We start from the raw sequence: 23327 nt of genomic DNA, 5'->3' as shown, positions 1-23327 counted from the left end.
TTTTATGATGTAGAATCAATTTTTGATAATGTGTTTTTTTTCTGGTAAGTTGTACGTTTTGAGTGTCAATCTTTCCGACCTTTTCTAGCTGTAGTAGTCTATAATCTACTAATCTATGATTGATTCCCCCCCTTTTGATTGGAATTTTGTTTGAGTTTATGTTTGCTTTGCTGTTTCAGTTTGTTGTAACTTGTAAAACTAGTAAATGTTGAAACATTATTTGCTTGTTTTGTTTAGTAAATGACGGTGTTGTGATTTTAATGCATTATTCTTTAATCAGCCAATAATTATTTAATAATCATAACATTCTAATATTCAGTTAACAAATACACTTCTGGTACTCCCACTCATTAACTTGGATGTAGGTTATTTAAAGTGTAACTTGGCGGAATTCTGTAAACTGTAGTCACCAGTGAATAAATCATTAGTTGGTAAGTAAATTTACGTTTTTGGTATTGTTACGCGATATAGGAGTTTAGCCCATGTTATTTTATATTTCAATCTCTACCGGTAATTATAATTTTAAAAAGTAAAGGTGTTCAGAACTTGACATTAAGTCTAAAAAAGTTGCATGGCCACCTAACCAAGAGCACATAGCCTAACTATTTTTAAATATTTAATTATAATTCTCTTTTTTTGTACATGATGTCGATTTGACAACTTATAATGTGTCACTTTTAAAACATTATGAAACTCTAATTTATAATGTTATTGACAGGGCGGCTCAAAAATGGTTTCTCGGGGAAGGACATTAATGAAAAATGGAATTTTTATTCAACCTCCTTCACCACCCCATACTTACACGTTTTCATCAACGTTTTTCAGATACAAACGTTTCTATTATTTTATTAGCCTTCTGTTCTCAATTGAATTCTAAATTCTCAATTGAATTAAAATTAAAAATGACAAATATCCTCCTTTTATAGGATTTAACAGATACTTACTTTTTTGCAATTCGTTTAAAACAAAAGAGGCCACTATTAATACCGTAATGGTCAAAACACGCTCATTTTTATTTGTAACTGTTAATTCTCAACATAATTCTATGTTCATGGTATAGACCTATATTTATATTTATTATACCTTATTATACCTATTATACCTTATTTATATTTATATTTATACCCCCAATCTTGTTGCTTATTGGAAGTTATAGAAAAATAATTAATCTGGAAGGAGATGGGAGAAAAAAAACGATTTTTGGCTGACCATTGTCATTCCGCAAGTGGGGTGACTCTGGTCACACCTATTACTGCTGCATATACTCTCTTCTCTTCACTGATGTGGGGCTACAATCACAGAATAGGTACAGAATGGAAACTGTCAATAAAACGCCTATCTAACCAGTGCTTTTCACATGATGCAATTCTAGACACGTCACGTGACCTTAGGAAGTTCCAATCCTGGTCTTCTGATTGGCTCGTGGCAGTGAACGAGATCAATTGAACCGGATCATTAAAGTGATCCGAACCTCCCATCAATACTATTACAATGTGGCGCTTCCTTACAAGATGGCGGTTTTTTGCGTTAGGGTACTAGCCAAGTTTCCATACTGTATGTATAGGCTACTGTGCTACAATGGTCAGAAAGAGCAGACTTTTGGCTACAATTTGGTATAATTTTTTGTTCAAAAATGATGTTCCTAAGTATACAAAAATTGAGATTTAGATAAAATGGGCACTTTAAACAAAAAATTATACAATAATAATAATAAAAACTACAAACTTGAAAATTGGCAGTTTTAAAGATAAATTCTTCTCTAATTTTCATTTTCAGTAATAATTCTATAGTTTATATTTAATTTCAAACTTATATGTAACCATTAAAAAACAAATAATAATAATTTTCAATGCTTCAAATCATGAAAAAATTGTTTTTAGCTTTGACCATAGTCACCCCATTGCAGTGAAGATTTTGGTAGCGTTTACAAAAAAAATACTTGAAAAAATATACAATAAGATATACAACTGAAACTCACAGAACCTCCTTATTACATACCAGGCTTAGTCACACAAAACAATTAGATGTCAGGGACTACATCTTCATATATTTGGACCGAGGAGTTTGGAGAAGGAAAAAAATTAAAAAAAAAAGGATCAGACTTAATTTTTTTTTTTTTTGAGAAACCATTTTGACATTGAATTATTGTTTTTTATATGTCAAAATGATCACTGAATAGTGGAGAATAAGTGGGTATTTTTTATTTCGTAATAGCTTGACTCGTTTCCTAGGAAATCAATATAATAACAAATTTTCAAATTTGACCATAGTCACCCCTCAGGACCATAGTCATCCCGCTTGACGGTACTTTGCCAATTTTTGTTTTATACAGTCTTGAAAGTGACTTCAGTTGGAATAACGACCTCCATTCATTAATCTATGAACACACATTTACGGCTCGATTTCCTTACATTTATAAATTAGGCTACCTTAACTTTCAATAAATTCCCAGGAATTCATTTAATTAATCGGCCACCGTAAAGTCGGGGAAATCCAATAATTATAATATTATAGGTAAAACATTCTTCCCATTGGCATTAAAATGTTTAGTTCAATTATTGCAACAATATTATGATTCTAAATTGAATTTTTCACCCCAAATAGTTTTGCAGTATTGAAGATATGAATGGGCCATCTTTTGGAAAAAGGGAATGGAGTTTGAATATCCTTAAGAAAAAATAAGATTCACATATATTTCAACCTAACGTTCAGAACGCATTGTCAAGCTTGGAAGAATAAAATTGGCTACAGTAAAGCTGCGTTTACACCAAAGTTATTAACAAAATGTTTATTTCTCCGTCCTTATAGATTCTATTAGATTGAACATAACTTATCATACACATAATGAACATATGTGTTTGTCAAGTTCCGTTCAATCCAATAGAATTTATAAGGACGGAAAAATAAACATTTTGTTAATAACTTTGGTGTAAACGCATCTTGAGAGTTCTTATTTTTTACAAAACTTATGTATGTCCAATAAACTTATCTCAAATCTTCAATCTTCAGTTAGTAGGACTATTAGCCAGCTAGATTCGCTGGGTAGGTCATCACGTCAAATACTTAAACACAGTTCACACATAAGTTGTTGACAACACTGTCACGTCAAATATTGAAAACATATTGGCATAGAATGGCTAAACATATTGATGGCCACTAAATATCAACTATAGACTCCTGAAAAAATTCACTTGAGGAGTAGTATGGTCTGGCACGAAGGCAGGATTTGAGTCTCCTCTTAAACCCACTGTCACTCAAATGACGCACAGATGCAGGTCGCATTTTGAACATTTTAATAGTGATATTGGAATAACAGTTCTGAGCCTTACTTAGCATAAATCGTGGAACATTGACTTCGTGAGCATTTCGAAGTGAGTAGGCATTCTGCAACCACCTCAGATTCTCTTTCAGATTGGTATTTCTAATATCAACCAAGGAAGCAAAGATAAATTGGCTGAGAACTGTAAAATCCCGATTCTGATGAAGAGTGGCCTACAGTGCTGCAGATGACCGCTGTATGATGATATCCGAACTGCTTTTTTCTGTAGCAGAACACTCTCTCAGAGTGAATAGTGCCCCCGCAGCAGTACACCATAGATAATGTGGCCGTGGAACAGTGAATAGTAGGCCAGAATCAAATGCTCTTCAATCAGCAAGCACCTCAATCTTCTCAACAGGTAGACCACACGAGACAATCTTTTACATACAGTATCCACATGAGCACTCCATGTTAACTTTGGATCGATGTTGAATCCCGGAAGCTTCACTGTTTCATTTAATGATTAAAATGGTTCCTCAGAGTGCACATGATATTCTGTGTCTTGCCGACGTTGAGCAACAACCTGTTCTCCTGAAACTAGCGTTCTGCACCAGCAAAGGTCTCCTCCAACTCGAGTATGGCAGTTGCAAGCGAGGACTGTCCCTACAAGGGTTGTGTCGTCCGCAAACTGCAACTCACCCCCGCCGACTCTCAAATCATTCATATGCAGAATGAACAGGACCGGCCCCAGAACAGAGCCCTGCGGTACCCCATGCCGTAGATGAAGCTCACCAGATGATCCACCCCAAACATTCACTATCTGCCTTTTGTCAGAAAGATAGGAATGAAAGTGTCAGCAACAATGTCCGTTATACCATACAGACTCAACTTTCCAAGGAGAAGCTCATGCGTCACACAGTCAAAAGCACGTGACAGGTCACATAGTATCACTGCAACAGAATCTCCATTCTCAAATGCATTTGACACTTCATTGATCAGGGCTAGCAGGGCGGTTTGTCTAGACTTGGATTTTCTAAGCCATGTTGTCTATCAGACAGCTATTGCTCTCTAGATGGTCCATTAGCATGATCCTTCATGACAACCTCTAAGATTTTTCCGAGTAAGGGGGTGACAGTAATTGGTCGGAAATTATTCTTGTCATTCGCATCTCCCTTTTTGTATATTGGTACAGTTTTACCCAACTTCAAACAATTCGGAAAGTAACCCAGTTTAAGACAACGGCTAAAGACACTGGCAAGATGTGGTGCCATCTCATCAACCACAGATTTCAAGAATGCCACAGTAAATTCATAGATGTCCTGAGAAGGTGAAATTTTAAAAGCAGTCACTATTTTCAATGTGTCGCCGTCTAGGTGTCACCCCGACTACCTGACACCTGGTCATCATGTAAAATGGGCACAATCTCGTTTTTAAAAATCTGAATGAAATGATTTGCAACACCCAGATTGATTTTCCTGTAACAAAACTCACAATCAGCATGCCAATCAGTGACCAGCTCAACCTGAGTACCCGCAGGCACTTTAACAACAATGGCAAGATGATCCGCAACCTGGGGGTTCACCTCACTGACTTCAATAGCACCACTGCTTAGATTAGTTGCAACATTTTCGATGCAATTCAACAAAATCTCAAAATGTTATTAGCTAATAATATAGGTAATATACTTGGTAAAAATCAACTGTCAGAATTGGCTTTAGTGCTATTTATAAAGAATGCTGAATATTTCAAGTGAATTTTACTATAGTTACATGCAGGTCATATATGTTTCAACTCAATATCGGGGGAGTATAAAAGCATAAAACATTTATCACGTGCATAGTGAATGCACTCGCTTACTCACTTCCATCATCAACAGAACAGACGACGAAATTATCAGATGTTTTTCCAAGGATGAATAATAATTATCCTTTTAATGTCCTTCAGCGAGTTTTCCCAGGGATGAGACCTAGTGCAATCGAATTTTGTTTATTATAAACCTGCTATGTTCTAATTTACTAGATGACAATTGGTTTGTTCTATTATTTACGAATATGATAGAAAGTTGGGCTATTTTGATATTTAACCAATAATCATTACATTTTTTCAACTGCATTTTATAACTTACCGTAAGATAAATATATTTTGTTTTGAATTAGTGTTATTAGTTATATTTCACGGTGATATAAAGTTACTCATCTTATTTACTGAAATTCTCTTTGAATTACAGGGTATTCAGAAGGCTATAATGCCTAATCAAGAAGAGACTCCTACTTCTGGCAAGAGTGTATACCAATCTCGTTTGAGAACAAATAACGTTGTAGATTACTCATATAAGAAAAGGAAGATAAGGTATGTGAATCCACTTGCAAAAGTTGTACAGGAGAAAAGGTGCAAAGTGCATCAGGTGAGGACGACAAAGAATGTGAACCACTCGTCGAACAAACGCAAAATGAATTACGTAAATCCGTTCGCCGTCGAAAGAAAGAAAAAAAAAGTTGAAGCTTATCAGTCCAGATCAAAAAATGTTATTGGATCCAGCAATGAAAGTATTAACCGTATTGAGGAATCAATTGCTATCAAAAGAGAAGAAGATCTGGCTTATAACTTCAGATCTAGAAAGATCGTCAACTATTCGTTTACTAAGAAAAGAGCTAAACGATCGAAAAAAGAGAAAGAAGATGGCCATCCAATCAAATTGGAACCAGATGAAGATGACCTCCCGATCAAAAGATGGTTGGAACTAAAATCAGAACCAATAGGAGATGACGGTCAAATCACATCGGAGCCAGATGAAGATGACCTCCCGATCAAAAGATGGTTGGAACTAAAATCAGAACCAATAGGAGATGACGGTCAAATCACATCGGAACCAGATGAAGATGACCTCCCGATCAAAAGATGGTTGGAACTAAAATCAGAACCAATAGGAGATGACGGTCCAATCACATCGGAACTAAGAACAGATGACCTGATAAAATCAGAACTCAGGTTGGAACTAAATATTAAATCTGAAAATAACGAAAGTTCAATGAAGAGTGTTGATTCAGAATTTGATGTGCATCCACTAATAAAAAATAATGAAGATGATTCATCGATTCCAGAGATGGTCGTTAGAGCTCCACCACCAACATTTGAATATGTTTGTCCCAAAGATGGTGCGCTACAAGAAGAGATTCATTCAAATGCCGTTAATTGTGAGATGAAGTCTCCTAACTTGATTATCAAAACAGAATCTACTGAAAACGGCGTCAGAAGAGATTTGGAAGTATCAGTTGATCAATGTTCCACGAACACTCATATTCCGATTAGCGAATCGGTTGAAGATACAAGTGACGACTTGCAATTCATCCCGAACCCAGTTACGCTCATAACAATAAATGATGATGATGACGACGACAATGAAGACTGTAAGTCTAAAGTGAAACTTGAAATACATACAGAAGAAACAGCCTTGAATTCAGTGGCAATTGGCGAATTGAAACCATGTGAGAAGACTGAAACTAAAGTAAATGTTGATGAATTGCTTGAAGGTGCTGCGGCAAGCGATGACTCTGATATAAAAACGGAATCAGGACTATTTAAACAGGAAAATGAGTCTGAAATGGATTATGGTGATATCTTTGAGTATACAATTAGAGATGGTGGATTTAATAGGTTAACGGAAGTGTCTGATGTAACTGAGTCGCTAGAATCGTTGTTCAGAGACCGGAATGGCCTGGAAGAGCCGAATAACGGCGTGCTGAACGCTGCCTATTTAAGACGCTATGTGTGGGAACTGGAGAACAAGTATAAGCGTTTTGAGGTGTACTCGTTCGACGGAGTGGCTGACGAGGTTGGTGGCATTGAGCAACTCACCGAAGAGCAACTCCAACATTCTTACTACACCAATTATCAGCCCGAGCCGCAACTGTCCGAGTCTCAGAAGGAAGAAATCGAATTGGAGAAAGATAGAATTTGCGAAGAAGCTTCTGGCTTCAATAACCATCTGTGGAGACGACCATTGAATGGAGGACGTGAGTAGTCAGCTTTTATAGTTTAAAATTGTTTCTTGTAATCTATAATATTATAAAGAAAAGAATTGGCTTTTCATGTATGGGATAGGAAATCTACGAATGACGTCTGAACTACTGAACTGATCAACTTGAAATTTTGCATAAAGATTCTTCATTTTATATACATAATTTATTTTATATTATATATTTAATTATAAAATTTTATTTTATTTTCTATCGGCCAGTTCTCCAAATTTCAGTAACTTACTTGTTTTTATTTCTATTACTACAATTTTATCTATCTATCTTCTATAATATTATAAAGGAAATTGTTGGCTTATACATGTATGTGATAGTTAATGCTCGATTGTTGCATTATCACTTATGAACTAGAGAACTGATTAACTTGCAATTTTGCATAAAGATTCTGAATAATCTATCGAGGATGGATATATGCTTATTTTAATTTAATAATTAAAACAAATATATTCAATTTGTGATTCTACGTTTATGCCTAATCTAAAAGAGCTTTCTCCAAGTAGTAAATTTATGGCGTGACTCATGAATGAAAGGTTGCTGGTTGAAACCAATCTAACTCATTTTTCTGCCGAGAATCTTTAACCAAAAATTTGATGCTGATCATATTTTGACAAAACGATCAATAATGTATTATCAAGTTATATTTTTTTATATTTTCTGGACATGAGGAGATTGCATTTCACAATACTTAATTTTTCCTGGTGCAAAGCACATGTTACCTGCTAGTAATGATGATGAATATGATGAATGATTAATAATTTCCTTGAGATTTGTACGATTATTACTATGGGCTTTTGTACAATTACTGTGCAATAATATACTGCACCCGTCATAAGCTACATATATTATTGTTATCCCATGCTGAGTAATTTGCTTTATAATATGACTAGCCGTCAGACTGGATTGTCCAAGAATGAGATCAGCAGGCTCGCTTTGCTCGCCTGCATTTTTCATTTGAGCATTTTCATCATATGTTAGGACGATCCAGTCGGGGGTACAGACTAAACGTCTGGCTAAACGGATATGGCGAGCGAAGCGAGCCTGACGGCTAGTAATATAATATTACCAGAAATAGCTCTGATTGAAGTAGCAGTGCCCAATCAATTTTTCCGCGATGAATGCATTTCAATCTTCAACTTGGTGCCAACCTAACAAAGTCAACTCAACTTAATGCCAACCTGACAAAATTATTAATACCTACCAGTTAACAACTGTTTCGAAGAGATACTCTCTCTAGATTATAGTTCTATATTAACATATGGTATGGCCTTTTTTCAATTATAATTAAGAAAATAAGAAGAATATACATGCTGAAAGACAAACTTTAAATCCTTAAAAACCACCCTTAGAGTTAAAATATTGCCAAAAGATTTCTTAGTGCGCCTCTAAAGGGCCAACTGAACATACCTACCAAATTTGAACGTTTTTGGTCCGGTAGATTTTCAGTTCTGCGAGTGAGTGAGTCAGTCAGTCAGTGAGTGAGTGCCATTTCGCTTTTTATATATAGATGATGATGGATATAAATGTTTATTGAATTATAAAGATAATGACATATTTTCAAATGTCGTATTAGTATTTTTTATGATAGATCAATAAAACTTTTTTCCTGCAAGGCCTAATGAAAGTCACAAGCAGTTGAGGTGACAATTAAATTAACTGTTTTATATGTTGATGCAGAACAATAGTTTTGTTTTGCCTACATAGCTCACTATGTCATGAATACTTGTATACTATTTGTCGGATACCTCTTGAAGATAAAATTGCACGTTCCACGTAAAATGAGTATAATTAAAATTACATTAAAATCTTGGTAGTTTTGGACTCCGAATAACTCACTACAACGTATTGTCTTTTCATAAATATTATAACTGATTCATGAACTGTATTTACAGTTTGTTGACAATTTTCCTTTGTTTTTTTTTAGCTTTTGCACAGACTGATGATACTCCTATCCCGAGATGTCCTGAATACATTCACGCATTCACTCCCGCTGGACAACTTGTCTCTATGAAGACTGATGCTGATAGACCTCCAAAATTCAGGGTAACAATAATATGTTTTCAAACAAATCATTCAATCTACTGAACCCACATTTTCTTGTCTTCTATATTAAATTAAAATCCTTCATGCAATCCATAGCTGCACACAGGCTTTACACGTATGAAGGTATTTCTTTATTCACTTTTCACAACTGTTAATCATAACAAATCAGTTGTCCTACAACAGTTATCCCGATTTTATAGTTATGTATTCCAAAAAGTTGTTTAGGACTTCACTTCAAAAATTTGAACTCAAAATTATATTATCTATGTTCTAATGTAAACAAAAGATTACGGTATCTATCAGTTTGTAATTGCTCTGTTGTTTGTATTGTGTGCTTCAGGAAAGTGAATCAAATAGATTTAAGTAGATCTGTCAAAAATACACGATCTGACAATAAAATTGAATTAGAAATGTGGTTACAAATAAATATACAGAGTGTCCCAGAAGTACTATCGAACATTTTAGTGTATTATTCCTGTATGATGGAGACTACAAATGTCGTATTTGAAGTGTCCAAAACTCAGCGGTTATCCTTATAGCTGCCATTTTGTTTTTTCACTTAGGAATTTTTATCTGAAGAACGAAATGTTGTATCAATCTGAATTTTGGGATGAATATTTATGCTATAAAGACTCAACATTGTAAAATTAAATAGTAAATTTTCAGAATGGCGGCCATCTTAAATTTTTGATGGCAAATTTCATGAAAACTGTTTACTTTACAGAAAATTTACAAGAGGCAAAAAAGTTAGCAAATTTTGTCAAGATTTCAAGGATACCTTATTTATAAAGATTGGTTAAAGAATAACAGATAAATTAATTCTTTTCGTATTGCATGCATGCACAAGACAAACAAGATCATCTGAAAACATTGTAAAATCAGCTGCATGGCCATATGGAGCCATATCAAGTTTCAAAGGTTCATTTTAAATACAATAGTTTAATCGGAAAATCTTTTTCTCTCTCTCTCTCTCTCTCTCAAAATTCGTTATCACTCTTTTGCTTTTTCTTGTCATCAACTCGATTTTGTATTGTAAATTGTATTTTGTTTTTAGTTTTTATTTTAAATCGGACTTTTTGTGACTCCCACCAGCGGTCAAAGACTTTTCTTTTTGCTGGTGGTGCCTGAAAAAAATTTTAGTTTTTAGTTCTCGGTAGTTAATTTTATTTTATTTTCTTGTAATAAGTGTTGATTTATTAACCTTGATTTGTTGCATTGTTAAATTCTGGCAATAAAGAATTGAATTTAAAAAAATACAATGGGAATTGAAAATTTGATATTGATGTTTAAATGGCGAAAAGTGATCATGCATGCAGTACGAAAAGAATTAATTTCTCTTTTATTCTTCAACCAATCTTAATAAATAAGATATCCTTGAAATCTTGATAAAATTTGCCAACTTTTCTGTCTCTTGTAAATTTTCTGTTAAGTGAAAGGTTTTCGTGAAATTTGCCATCAAATTAGATGGCCGCCATTTTAAAAATTTACCTAGAAATATATTTATTTTAAAATGAATCTTCATAGAATAAATATTCATGCCAAATCTCAGATCAATACAACATTTCGTTCATGAGATAAAAATTCCTAAGTGAAAAAAAAAACAAAATGGCAGCTTAAAGGATAACCACTGAGTTTTGGACACTTCAAATACGACATTTGTAGTCTCCTATCATCCAGGAACAATACCCTAAAATGTTCGACAATACTTCTGAAACACTCAGTATAAAACATATCTCAAATATTGATCACTTTTTACATTTCTTCTTCAATAAATAGAAGAATATGCGTATGACTTTAATTGGTGGGGAGTCGCTGAGGAATTTTCTACCTCGCCTAAGTATAATTTATAATCTAAACTGTCAATGGGCCTCACGACTTTTATGTTATGTCACGAATTTTCGTTTGATATCATGTTTGCATTGTATATGCTTCAACTTGCAGACAGATTATGATCGCCGACTGTGGGACTTTGCTACAATTTTCAACTTCAACCGTTACCGCGAAGACATCGAGTATGGAGACTATTTGCCTCCAACAGCTAATGCCGAATTGGAAAGTCAAGTCCTGCAACTGGGAAAGGAAATCAATCATGTCATTAAAAGCAGTCCCGAAATGTTGCCATTCGAGAAAATGTAAGTTTTGAGAATTAATCTCTCTTATAAAGTGTTATGGTATCCGTGTAAGTTGATGAAAGATTTAAGTAAAACTAATTATTACAATCAGTGAATCATTTTTATGCTTTAGGTCGCTTTTATGCTGTTCACACTAGAACTAAAAATAGCTTTCCCATATTATGAGTATGTATTGTTTTTTTATCATTTCAACTGGGTCATAACGAGCAATAATGTCAAATGTCATTTTTAGCACTGGATTGAGCACAGTGAAGAAATAATGAGTTTCCAAACGAGACATTTCAACAATTTCGTTTTGATTCTATCGAATAATTACTGGTACTTGATTAGATGGTGATCTTAGGGTACAAACACACTCAAAGCGGAGCGTGGCGAAGCGTTGTGGAGCGTCGTGAACAATAACTTGTTAAGCAATGAGCTAAAACACACTGGAAGCGTCTACAGCGTCAAATTTTGGAACAAGCTGGTTTGTTTTTTGGAGCGTCTACAAGCGTCAAATTGCGAGTGCCCTACTAATGTACATACTAATGGTCTACTCTTGTACCATCTAGTACACTAGTATATTTAATATTTGCCCAAATTCCCCTGTAATGTGTATTATTTGATTATTAAAAAGAGAAAACTCATTTATTCTACTTTGAAATCAAAAGTAAGGCTATTCTAATCCATTTCATTCTTATTTCTATGAAATATGACCTTAATGTTATTACAAGTCTTTCTTCAGCAGATATTGGATTCCTCCAATTAGTGAATTGTTTTTCCAAATCAGGCTTCACTCTCGTCAAAATATAATCAAAGATTGAAGTTGACATTCGCATGTACTCAAAAAATCGGGACTCATGCTTTCTTAACTCATTAAACAGATGGTGATATTCACCAAATAGTCGACGATCTAAGTCATTTTCATTAACCCACTCTGTCCTAGCAGGCTTAGCTTAAATCCAATACTTCAAGTAATCATTCTCACAAAGTAATGTCCGTGCAAACTTAGACAACGCCATTTTCTAGGCCATTTACGCTCAGACGTTTCCTGTGTGTATCATGAACGCTCTGACCACGCCACGCTCCGCTCCGCTTTCAGTGTGTTTGTACCCTTATCGTTTAAAACTATGAAACCACTGAAAATCATGAGGTTTTTGCCTACGGAAACTTGTTTTCTGAGTAAATTTACAAAGCAAGCGGCGCTTTGTGCTGCACAGGATAATAATTCTAGTTACATAACATTTAATTGATTTATCCGATTGGCAAGACTCATCGAATTCTCCACGAAAAGCATGGATGAAATACCATTGATTTACTTATAACAAAATTTGAAATTCATAACTATTGCTGAATGTCATGCAAACATATAACATCCAATTACAAAATGAAAAGAAATTAGGAAAATTTCATTTTGTTAGTTATGAATGGACAAAATGAAATTTATATTATTAGAATGCGAAATTTAATGTTTGTTTTCTGTATTCTTTCAGGCTAATGCTGAATGAATTGAAACTTCATTACTGGGACAAATGTGTGAAAACTTGTTTACCACATCTAGAGAAACTTGCTGAATGTCTGTTGGATGAAATAATAGAGGCTCCAGTGTACCTGTTTTCCTACATTAAACACGTACAGATATATGTGGCTGTCAGAAAGGTGAGTGTTATCTTTTGATTTAATGTTGATTTCTTTTGTTTGAAAAAACTTATACTTTTACAACTTATACTTTTGTATGAGTTGCTTTCAAACAGCAATCAACTTATGAAATCCCATCTTTGAGGAGGATGATTCATCAATCAACAAGTGATAAGCATTGAGCACGTAAGGATTTAGTAGTAATTAATAATTCAGTAATACTTTAGTATCACTCTAAAGATTATTTTATTATTTACAATGTAATCAATCGATCAAATATTCGCCTATCCTAATTATTCGATTTCCTAATAATCTTTCTCAATTTCAACTCTAATGATATTTCAATTCATATTTATTTCTGATTATGTTGTCAAAATCAATAACTGAATTGGCGTCTATTGACTACAAGCATTGCTTTGTTTGAAAATTTTCTGAACCAGACTTTTAAACTATAATATAATAGTAGCCCAGTAAACTTAGTACCAGGAGTTTATAATACTCATCTATACATCAAAGTATAACCTATATAACATACAGAAATAAAATAAGTTCAAATATCTTATGTAGTAAAAAATAAATTTTTGATTTTCATAGGTGATGCTTCAGAAACGATACCCAGGGCTGAGATCAAAAGCGACCCTTCTGTACGAGAAGATTAAGGTAAATGAGGATATTAATTCATTATAATATACTATAAAGTTGGTTTAGTCTTATAGAGTGATCCCTTATGTAATTTTAATGCAACCCTCTACTGCCTACATTATTAAATTTGAAAGAGAAAAAAATAATTTCAGTATTATTAACCTTGCATATATTAGTTTTGATTGTCCTGACATTTTTTTTTTTCAATTTTCCTTCAAAGGGGGCTCCCAGGAGGGAGCGTGACTTGAGAGTCACAATGGCCCTCAGTAGGTCTGAGTGCAAACAAACAGTTAGATAGTGACAGACAACTTCCATTACTATTCTCTTGAATATCAGAGTCCCGTAAATCAAATTTCAATGGATATTTTTATATAATAATATTATAATGATAATCATTTACTTAATATCACTTCATTGAAACCAAAAAAGTTTTTAGCCAAGTTTAGTTGTAAATCAGACATACATTTCTCTGTGATCTGATTTAGAACTAGCCTGTAGTATTATATTCACCTACAAGGATATTATTGTAATGAAATGTGCTATTTGCGAGACTAAATAATAAAATAGTAGAGTACGCAAGAAAAAGTGGAAAATATAATGAGTAAATATGTACAAATATCTTTAAAAAATGCATGGATCAATTATTGTTATGGAATGTATAAAAACAGTTCTTGTCAGGTGTGAAGCACAAATGCACCAGGCATTTTTGACAAAACACTTTTGGTGCTGCATTGCACTGTGGTATTCTGCACCTTTCCCTCTTCTTGGAAAACATTGGCCAATGTCCTACTTCGTCCATTCGAATCTCCTTCTGTGGAACTGGAGCCATGGGTCCTCGTTTTGCCTTCTCCTTGAATTCTTTCTCCAGACTACAGCTGAGCCTTCCTCTCTTCTTTGATGATACACTTTTGCCTTGTTGACACAAAGCATCAGCAACTTGAGCCTTGAATTGAAGGAGGCTGAGATGCTTCTCAGACCCCAAATGTAGTGTTCTATGATGCCTCCTATACATGAGCCATGAGTTGACCAACGTTTGGTCCATGAGGTGAAAATAAATTCGCATGTACCACTTTTTAGATCGGATCTCAGTACGGTAGAGTGAGATCAGAGAGTCCAGCAAATCAACCCCACCCATACTTTTATTATAGATCGAAACAATACTGGGACAAACCACATCAATTTTGTTTTTTTGTTTAGCATCATATCGTTTCACTTGCTGCTCCGGATACGTCCCAACAAATGAACTGAGCAAATGTACTGATTTATTGTCGTACCATTTCACTGCACTAAGCCGGATACTGCCATCAACTACTGCTGTTTTCTCCTCCATTGCGCCTCTGTCCTTCTTCTTCATTATTTTGTCGTCTGTAAATTTGCATCCTTGTAATCTGTTTGGGCGCACAGTCCCTACACATTCGATGCCCATTTTGCACAAGGTTATTACAAGACTAGTTCCAGTGAACCAATTATCAAAAAACAGTTTATGGTTCATATTTCTAGGAATTATTGAACTCAACCGAAGCACAACGTTGCCACTGGCGCCTATATCTGGCAGGAAACGGGGTTGTATTACCTTCCCAGTATAAAATTCAAAATTGTACACAATATTTTTATCATCACACAAAAGAAAGCACTTATATCCCCACTTCTTTGTTTTTTTCTGCACATACACCTTTAGAGAATGTTTGCCTTTAAAAGGTATCATCTGTTCATCAACTGATAATTTATCATCCATTCCAATTGCCTGGAATTTTTCTAGTGGAGCATCAATAAAGGGACGCAATTATATAGTTTATCTTCTGAGCCATTGATGAAAGCATTGTTATTAAAATGAAGATTATTTTTTATGGTTTCCCACATTGTCCTTGACATTAGATCAGCTATTTTGGGTAGTCGAGTTTCAGCTTGCCAATACATGCGCGTGTGTGGTAAACCATAGATACTCATATGAAAACAGGTACTTATAAATTGTTCTAATAAATTTCTGTCTAGCTCCACTGGTTTATTGATATTTTTCTGAAGAGCATAAATTTTTGATTCTTCAACTGTTCTATCCAGAGTGGTGTTGTCTACAAAGTCTCTGAAATAGTTGATTGGTTCCTTTAGGGGTTCATCAATTTGAGGTGGAGTTGACTTCCACTTGGGGACCGGTCTGCAAAGTCTTGATGTGGGATTTTTCCAAGTGAGAGGAGTAAATATAAATTCTTTATTACCTTCTTCTTCTGGATTTGTAGCTGCTGCTGCTTCTTCTCTTTCTTCTGCATTGTCTGTTGCCTCATGAGTTTCTGCTGGTTCGTCAGGTTCTGCTTCTAAAACTGTTTCTTCATTACTTTCATTGTCACTTTCACTTAAATATTCATCATCAGAACTAAGGAATTCCAAATTCAAATTCTTACCTGTCCAATTCATAATTATTTACTTTCAATAATTCTATTGCATTGCAGCACAAACGACACACATTTTTCACTCAGACTAAATAACCTCACTTTTTTTCCAACTTGCTGTTGTAGTTGTTGTCAGCTGTGACTTAGAAGTTACAAACCAATATCAAGTCATATAAAACTACTGAATCAGAATTTTAGCATTTTTATGTAATTTTTATAAATTTTATAATATTCTGAGATAGTCGTAATTTTTATTTTAGCGGAATATTTAATTGAAGAATATAATTTACTTATATAGTATGGCTGTCAGCTGGTCACTCAATGTCCCGGGAAGATGATTTTTGAAACAGAAGTTTTATAAATTGTCAACAGATAGCACTAAAATTCTTTCAGCCATTCAACCATTTGTATCTTGGGAGTCACTCTGAGCAGTTACTGATAGTGATAATAACTAATAGTGATCACATAACTAATAGTAGTAGAGGGTTGCATTCATCTTCCATTTCCATTGTAAGTACATATGTGAGGAATAAATTGATTTAAACTTCTGTTACACCTAAGTTTCTTGTAGATTTTAGATGGATACTCTAACAAGGATCCAGAATATATTTTATTTCCAACGAGTAGGTGTAACCCGTGCTCCGCAAGGGTCTGTGAAGAACACAAATAAATTGATTTATAGGTTTATAGTTCCTTACTGGAAATTGGAAGTACTATACCATCAAATTTACAATTGAATAAAAAGGAATAATAATTTATTTTTTGTCAAAATTACATGAATAATCTTCATCGAAGTTGAAAATTCGTAACAAAAAATATGGTATGTGAGCTGCTTCGAGCCGGGGAATTGAACAACACATTGGTGTTGCTATCTAATCCGTGACTATCATTCGACAAAGCAGATTGCGCTATCCTTTTCTAGCTTTGCAACGTAGCCAGATCATTTCCTAACAATGTGGACATATAATCAATTAACACAATATTTATTCTGAAAATTCATTATTCAATCATTGAAAAAATATATTTTCCTGACAAATAAAATATAATTGATTATTTTAAACAAGAATAGACAGCTAATATTACATCAGATATACCGGTATCAGCTATCCTCTCTGGAAGGCAGTAGCAAGGCAGAGAATCGGCAACACTGTTCTCTTATCTTGCTTCACTGCCATTATAAAGTGGAACTCACTATAGGACACAGCTACTCTCGATGTAGTTTGTGCTTTTATCATGACGTAAACTTTTAATCACAATATTGAATAAATTTAATTACTGTATTAAATTGATCAATATCAATGAAGATAGGCTCATAACCATTCACGGTAAAATTCATTATCTTAATGCTAAATCAGTTCAGTATTTCATATCTGATAATTAGTCAAACGTCTATTTCTTATGATGTACAGGCCTATTTTAATTTGAATAGATTAACAATTCAATTATTAATTGTATAGAAGATAATTAATAGTATAGTGATACAGGCTCCCCTAGAGAGGCTTTAGTGATTCATAACCTCAATATCATTGTAAGAATTTATAAAATTTCAAAAACATTTTGAATGTGTCGATTTGCTCAGATCAAATTGGGGTTTTAGAATATTGAGGATTTGCGGTAGAAAATTTATTTTGTAGTTTAAATTTGACCATTTCTATGTTTTTGAATTTTCAGGAAAACGCAATTCTTGGAGAAGAAACCCTTGACGATTACATTTTCAGTCATTCCAAGCTGCTACACGAATACTTCAAAAATGCAAGTGTATATGATATGATGAGACTGAATGCTAGTACTGCTAGAAGTAAGTTTTCAGAAATTATTTTCCATGGATATGTTTTGTTGTATCGAGAAAATATAAACATAATCGTATTTTGGTTCGTTTATCAAAATTTAGGGGAGTAAAAGCTTAGGGAGGAACCTGTTGCTTCTCTATCATTTTCAAGGCATTGAATAATAATGTTAATCAGGCGAATTGTACATTATATTTGAATGAACAACGTTTCAAGCCCAAGTTTGTGGATACTAGCTACAAGTTTCCATTCTTCTCTCATCTTGATTATTTTGATAGTTGAGATCTTTACCAACTTCATCTACTTTATTATCGTTGATAGTTGAGATCGTTGCCAAATTCATCTACTTTGAATATTTCTGGTCAGAGCCCAAGTCAAGAACTCGAATAAATGCTTTAACTGAATTTTTACAGATACAATCATACAGCAGATCGGTATCGAACTGACAGAAAAGAAGGAGGAAGATGATAACGCTTTGGATCAGGTGAGCATATACAGCGTGAGTCATATATATGGGAACCCTTCAATAAGTTGGACACTGTTGTAGATATAATGTAACTTTCAGGATAAGTTATTGGTCAAATACTCTACCTTTTGACGTACAACTGAATTTCAACCCCTCATAGGGGTTGACTTAGGGTGACTTAGGGGTTGTAACTCGAATATTTCAAATGTAAACACCCATTGTGTGGTACATCATTTTAAAGGCCTCTTTAAAACAAGAAAGATAACATAAATTAAAATGTTCTATGATACTTGTATCCAAAATGGCGGCTGATTGAAGTTTTAGTTTTTAAATAAATAATTGGTGAAGTTTAATCAGCCGCCATTTTGGATCAAAGAATCATCAAAAATTTTATTGATATTATCTTTCTCGTTTTGAAAAAACCTTTAGAATGATGTATCACACAATGGGTGTTTACATTTAAAATATTTGAGTTATAACCCCTCATTTCCTTTAAGGCTCAACTCACACTTACGCGACTCAGTTCGAGAAGAGACTCGACTCTAGTCAAGAGCATGTGTTTCCAAATGGTGACACTCAGACCAGTCGACTCTGATCTCCGCGACTGTCACCCACCATTTGAAAACACATGCTCTCGACTTGAGTCGAGTCACGTAAGTGTGAGTTGAGCCTAAAACTAAAATTCAATCAGCTGCCATTTTGGATAAAAGTATCGTAGAACATTTTAATTGATGATATTTTTCTTGTTTTAAAGATGCCTTTAAAATGATGTACCACACAATGGGTGTTTAATGATCAAATAATACCACATACGGCTTTATAAGGTCCGCCGCAAAGTAGACCCACGCTAACCCACGCCACTCCAACCCACGGTTGGTACTTTGCGGCGGGCCTTAGGAGTGAAAAGAAAAAACATGGATTTAGCTATTTTTCACAAATTTAAAAAAAATACCAATTTTCGACGAGCTATTGAAAAACATCCAGAGAATGAAAATTGTAGAGATCAATTGGTTTTGGAGATATCGTGAAAAAACTACGAAAATCTCGTGGTTTTCATGCTGCCAAAAGTTATGCCTTTAGAAATTTTGTTGGAAAACCATAAATTACTCTCAATAGTACCCAAATAGACCGATTACGGTAAAACAATAAAATCAATTGGCTTAATTTTTTGTTTGGTCGGGGCGCATTATAATGACTATTTGACTGGAAGTTGTTCTTTGATTTATTATAAAAAATGTAAATGGTCTAAAAAATTACGTTTAAAATGAACTAAGCAATGATGATTTGTGAAAGTGAAAACATAACCCTAATTTGGTACATGTATTTTACAAATTCTGGAGGTGTACTGTTTAGAACTGTCAACATTTTATAGTTTTGGGCTGATCCTGTTGTTCTTTACCGATCATCTTATGAGTTATGATTGTCTTATACAAATAAATAAATGCTTGAATTGTTGACAGGATGCGGGAGAAAACAATGCTAGTGATGACAATGACAGCGATGGCTCTGATAATGATGATAATGATGATGACGATGGCTACTCTGGTACTTACGACGAGGTCGGCTCATCATCGTCGTTCTCTGACGTCAGTGACTCGGAGCATGGTGAACTGTTTTTCTTCGAGGACGACGTGTTTAGTGATGAAGATGACGTCAGTGATTACGATTCTTCATCGGATTCATCGTCATCAGAGGACGAAGCCTTGATGGACGATATCATCCGAGGTGAGGGATTAAGGTTTTACCATAATTTTCAATTTCTTTGTATAAGAATTTCGCAAAACTAATTAAAGTCGCCGTTTAACATCATACTGGATCAATTTACATGCCGTTTGTGCCAAAACAAAGCTCAGCAACTCTATGTATACAGAGTACAGCCGAACACAATAGATTCTACATTAAATTCGTAACAAAAAATGTTCAGTAAAACTGTCTTAGTAAAACCATAGTTTTCGAGATACCTTAAATAGATTTTTTCGATATTTTTGAAAAACGTCAATAGCCTAACTAGAAAATTATTAGTCCAAATCTAATTGTAAGGATATGGTTGAAAATGGAAAATATTTCCAATAAGATTCATATAATTGTTCCTTTGTTTGACGTTTTTGAACTTTTTATGAGCGGTCAACGTTGAAAAAAGTGCATACATTCGTCGAGTTCAAAGCCAAATTTCATAAAAAATTCAGGAACAAACAAAGGAACACATTATACGAATCTTATTTCCTCTTTCCAACCATTTCCATAGAATTGGATATTGACTGATAGTTTCATAATTTATAGTTATTGACGTTTTTCAAAAATATCGAAAATCGATATCTCGAAAACTAAATTCGATATAGGGAAATTTTACTAGACATTTTTTGTTGCAAATTGAATGTTCTATTGATGGTCATCGACTGTTTCATCTTTCGTGGGACACTCTGTCATGTCGAAATAAAAAAAGAAGCAAAACTTGATGTAATCCTGGCACAAACTCTCAGTTTCTTGCAGTAATTTCCCTACATGCTGCGACCAATTTAAAGAAAGAAAGATGCTCTTTGCTCTGTCATCGCCACAAATCACCATAGAACACATATTGTAGAGAATTTATCAAGCTTCATTTCTGAATAGTTAGTGTCGGTTGAACGCATTTTTCTCAAGATATGAGCGTGTAAGCAAAACATTGAAAAATGCAACTCTTAAACCACCCTCATCCCTTTAGCACAAGGGGTAGGGATGGGGACTTTTGATATGTCCACCCCCCTAACTGGTCCCAACAAAGCTGCGAAGTCAAAAATTGTGTTCAAAACATGCTCTCCAAATTCCTTTGTCAATCGGTCTATTTTTGCATAACTGAAGATCTCACATTCAACACTGAAGCTGCTGCAACAGTCGTGGGGATGTGCGTATACTTGTGAAATTATGTATTAAATTGAATAGAATTTGATGCTCTATAAGCTCATGATCAGCATGGATTTCTCCCGTCGATATTCAAAAAGTTATAAGAGCAAAAATAGCAAAAGAATGAAGGAAAATGTGTTTTTTCAAAAATGTCACATCTTTCAGAGCGGATTATCTCGAAAAGTGAAAGAGATAATAGGAAAAGTTGTCAGATCAATATTGTAGGAAATTATGTAAGCTTTAATTTCTTATAGAATAGTCATGTCTGTAAAATGCGTAATTTTCGAGTTATATGCGAGAAACCAAAAAATGGTACCTTTGTGGTTCAAACACAGGGGGTAGGGGTGGGGACTTTTGATATGTTTACCTCCTCACTACCCTAAACAGAACTGCGGGGTCAAAAATTGTCTTCCAAACTTTTCCCTCTATACTCTTTTTTGAGCATTCATTGACTGGACTATCTAAAATCCCCACAAATCAAATTGATGATTCTCAAAGATTGTAATGAACAAGAAATAGTTAAGTAATCATTTGTGGTTTAATTACTATCATGTATATTGTGCTCTGTAGCTCAATATGAATGTAGTCTGTGCGAAACGATATGACGTAAACAAAATATTGATTTGGACACAAGAAGGTTTATTGCTGTAATTATCCGTATAATTATTCTGATTTTTATATGCTTATAATTATCGGTATTCAGTTTTTGCACTTCAATTAGTGGATTTATTGAACACCTTACGTTAACTTTTGTTAATGATTTATTTATGCCCAAGAACAATTTTTAAACATTTTCATATTTTTTCAGAGGAATAAACGGAGCGCATAAGAGATCAGATTGCCAGAGGTGATGTGGCCTTGTATGATCGAATTATTGTGATATCTGCTTCAAATTGAAGCTTGAAATGATTCGATCATTTATTTCTATAATATAGAATTATTTTTATTTTCAATACTACAAAGAATATTTTGAGTGATACTATGTTCTAGAATTCATTGGCTTTCTAGATGTTACCTTATAGATTCCTCATCTTATTCAATAATTTATTGTTCTCAATTTTAAGTTTTCTTATTCCTCAATTCACTTGATTATATATTTTCTATACTAGTTGTACAAATGGATTTGTTGAAATGTGTAGCAGTGAAATGTAGTTTCAGGTACTGAAATATTTAGATAATTATTTACTTTATTATTCTGAAAAAATTCAATGATGTAATATGGATGGCATTGAAACATGAAATATCAGAAGAAACCAGAATCACAAACAAGGATAAAGGGGAGGAATCCTTTTTCTTTCATTTCATGAAATGATACTTCTGCATTATGTTTACAAAATTTTAATTGTAATTTGTCTTGTCATTGTAATTTGTCAATTTGTCTTATTCTCAAGAAAACGGCAAAAAATGAATTTATCAATGAGTTTTCGATTTTAGGAAGATGTTATTTTTTTCGTTGGATATAGTTTGTCTCAATTCAAATTTTAGATTAGACTACAATATTCAGTATAAATTTTTATTTTTTTTTAACGAAATTGAATCAAATAATTTTCAATATTCCAAATTCTGTTCACTGTGTTAAAGTTTTGATAATCAAACAAGCAATTGCTAATATCTTAATTCATGTATCATAATATAAATGAAAGTTTCAAGGCTCAACTATCTGATGTCATTTTTATGTTGTTCGTTTGATGAAGAAAGGAATAATGTACGCTTGTTTTAAGATGCTAATTAAGTGATCACGTAATTACATTATTATTTCAATGCTCCATTCTTAATGTTCCTAAGTTTGTATATTTTCTTATTCATCAATATTATATAATAAAGGAGTTTTGAATAAATTTATTGGTTTTAGTATCTCAACTTCACCCATGCAATTTCTAAATTATCTTTATTAGATCTCATTTGCTTGTGAGTCTATGCATCTTAATAGGATATCAATTTTAATTATTATTTAATAAGTGTCCTAGAAATCGGACAAAGGGTCATTTACTATCTCATTATTTTTAAAGCGTTATTAGCGAAGCTAACAAAAATAATAATGGAGGGAATGCGCGAGGAAGGCTAATACTGGAGTACATAGAACAAC

At 33.8% G+C, this 23327-nt stretch overlaps 1 protein-coding gene across 1 annotated transcript; it reads left to right on the top strand.

Moving 5' to 3' along the window:
* The first annotated feature begins 51 nt into the window (after positions 1 to 51).
* On the top strand, positions 52 to 23080 carry LOC111049859. The gene is made up of 10 exons (XM_039426782.1): positions 52 to 431; positions 5487 to 7272; positions 9215 to 9333; positions 11275 to 11465; positions 12938 to 13103; positions 13677 to 13742; positions 17780 to 17906; positions 18309 to 18379; positions 19822 to 20086; positions 22050 to 23080. The coding sequence occupies exons 2-10, from the start codon at positions 5505 to 5507 to the stop codon at positions 22055 to 22057; spliced, it is 2781 nt and encodes a 926-aa protein (XP_039282716.1). The 5' UTR covers positions 52 to 431; positions 5487 to 5504; the 3' UTR covers positions 22058 to 23080.
* Positions 23081 to 23327: the final 247 nt, after the last annotated feature.

This window comes from Nilaparvata lugens, chromosome 4, assembly GCF_014356525.2.
Source record: "Nilaparvata lugens isolate BPH chromosome 4, ASM1435652v1, whole genome shotgun sequence".
NCBI classification, from domain to species: Eukaryota; Metazoa; Arthropoda; class Insecta; order Hemiptera; family Delphacidae; genus Nilaparvata; species Nilaparvata lugens.
This window is presented reverse-complemented; position numbering and strand designations above follow the sequence as displayed.

Coding starts and splice junctions, on each gene's coding strand:
- LOC111049859 (XM_039426782.1), top strand. CDS start 5,505: ATGCCTAATCAAGAAGAGACTCCTACTTCTGGCAAGAGTGTATACCAA. Junction 7,273..9,214: donor ACGACCATTGAATGGAGGAC/GTGAGTAGTCAG, acceptor GTTTTTTTTTAG/CTTTTGCACAGACTGATGAT. Junction 18,380..19,821: donor ATGATAACGCTTTGGATCAG/GTGAGCATATAC, acceptor AATTGTTGACAG/GATGCGGGAGAAAACAATGC.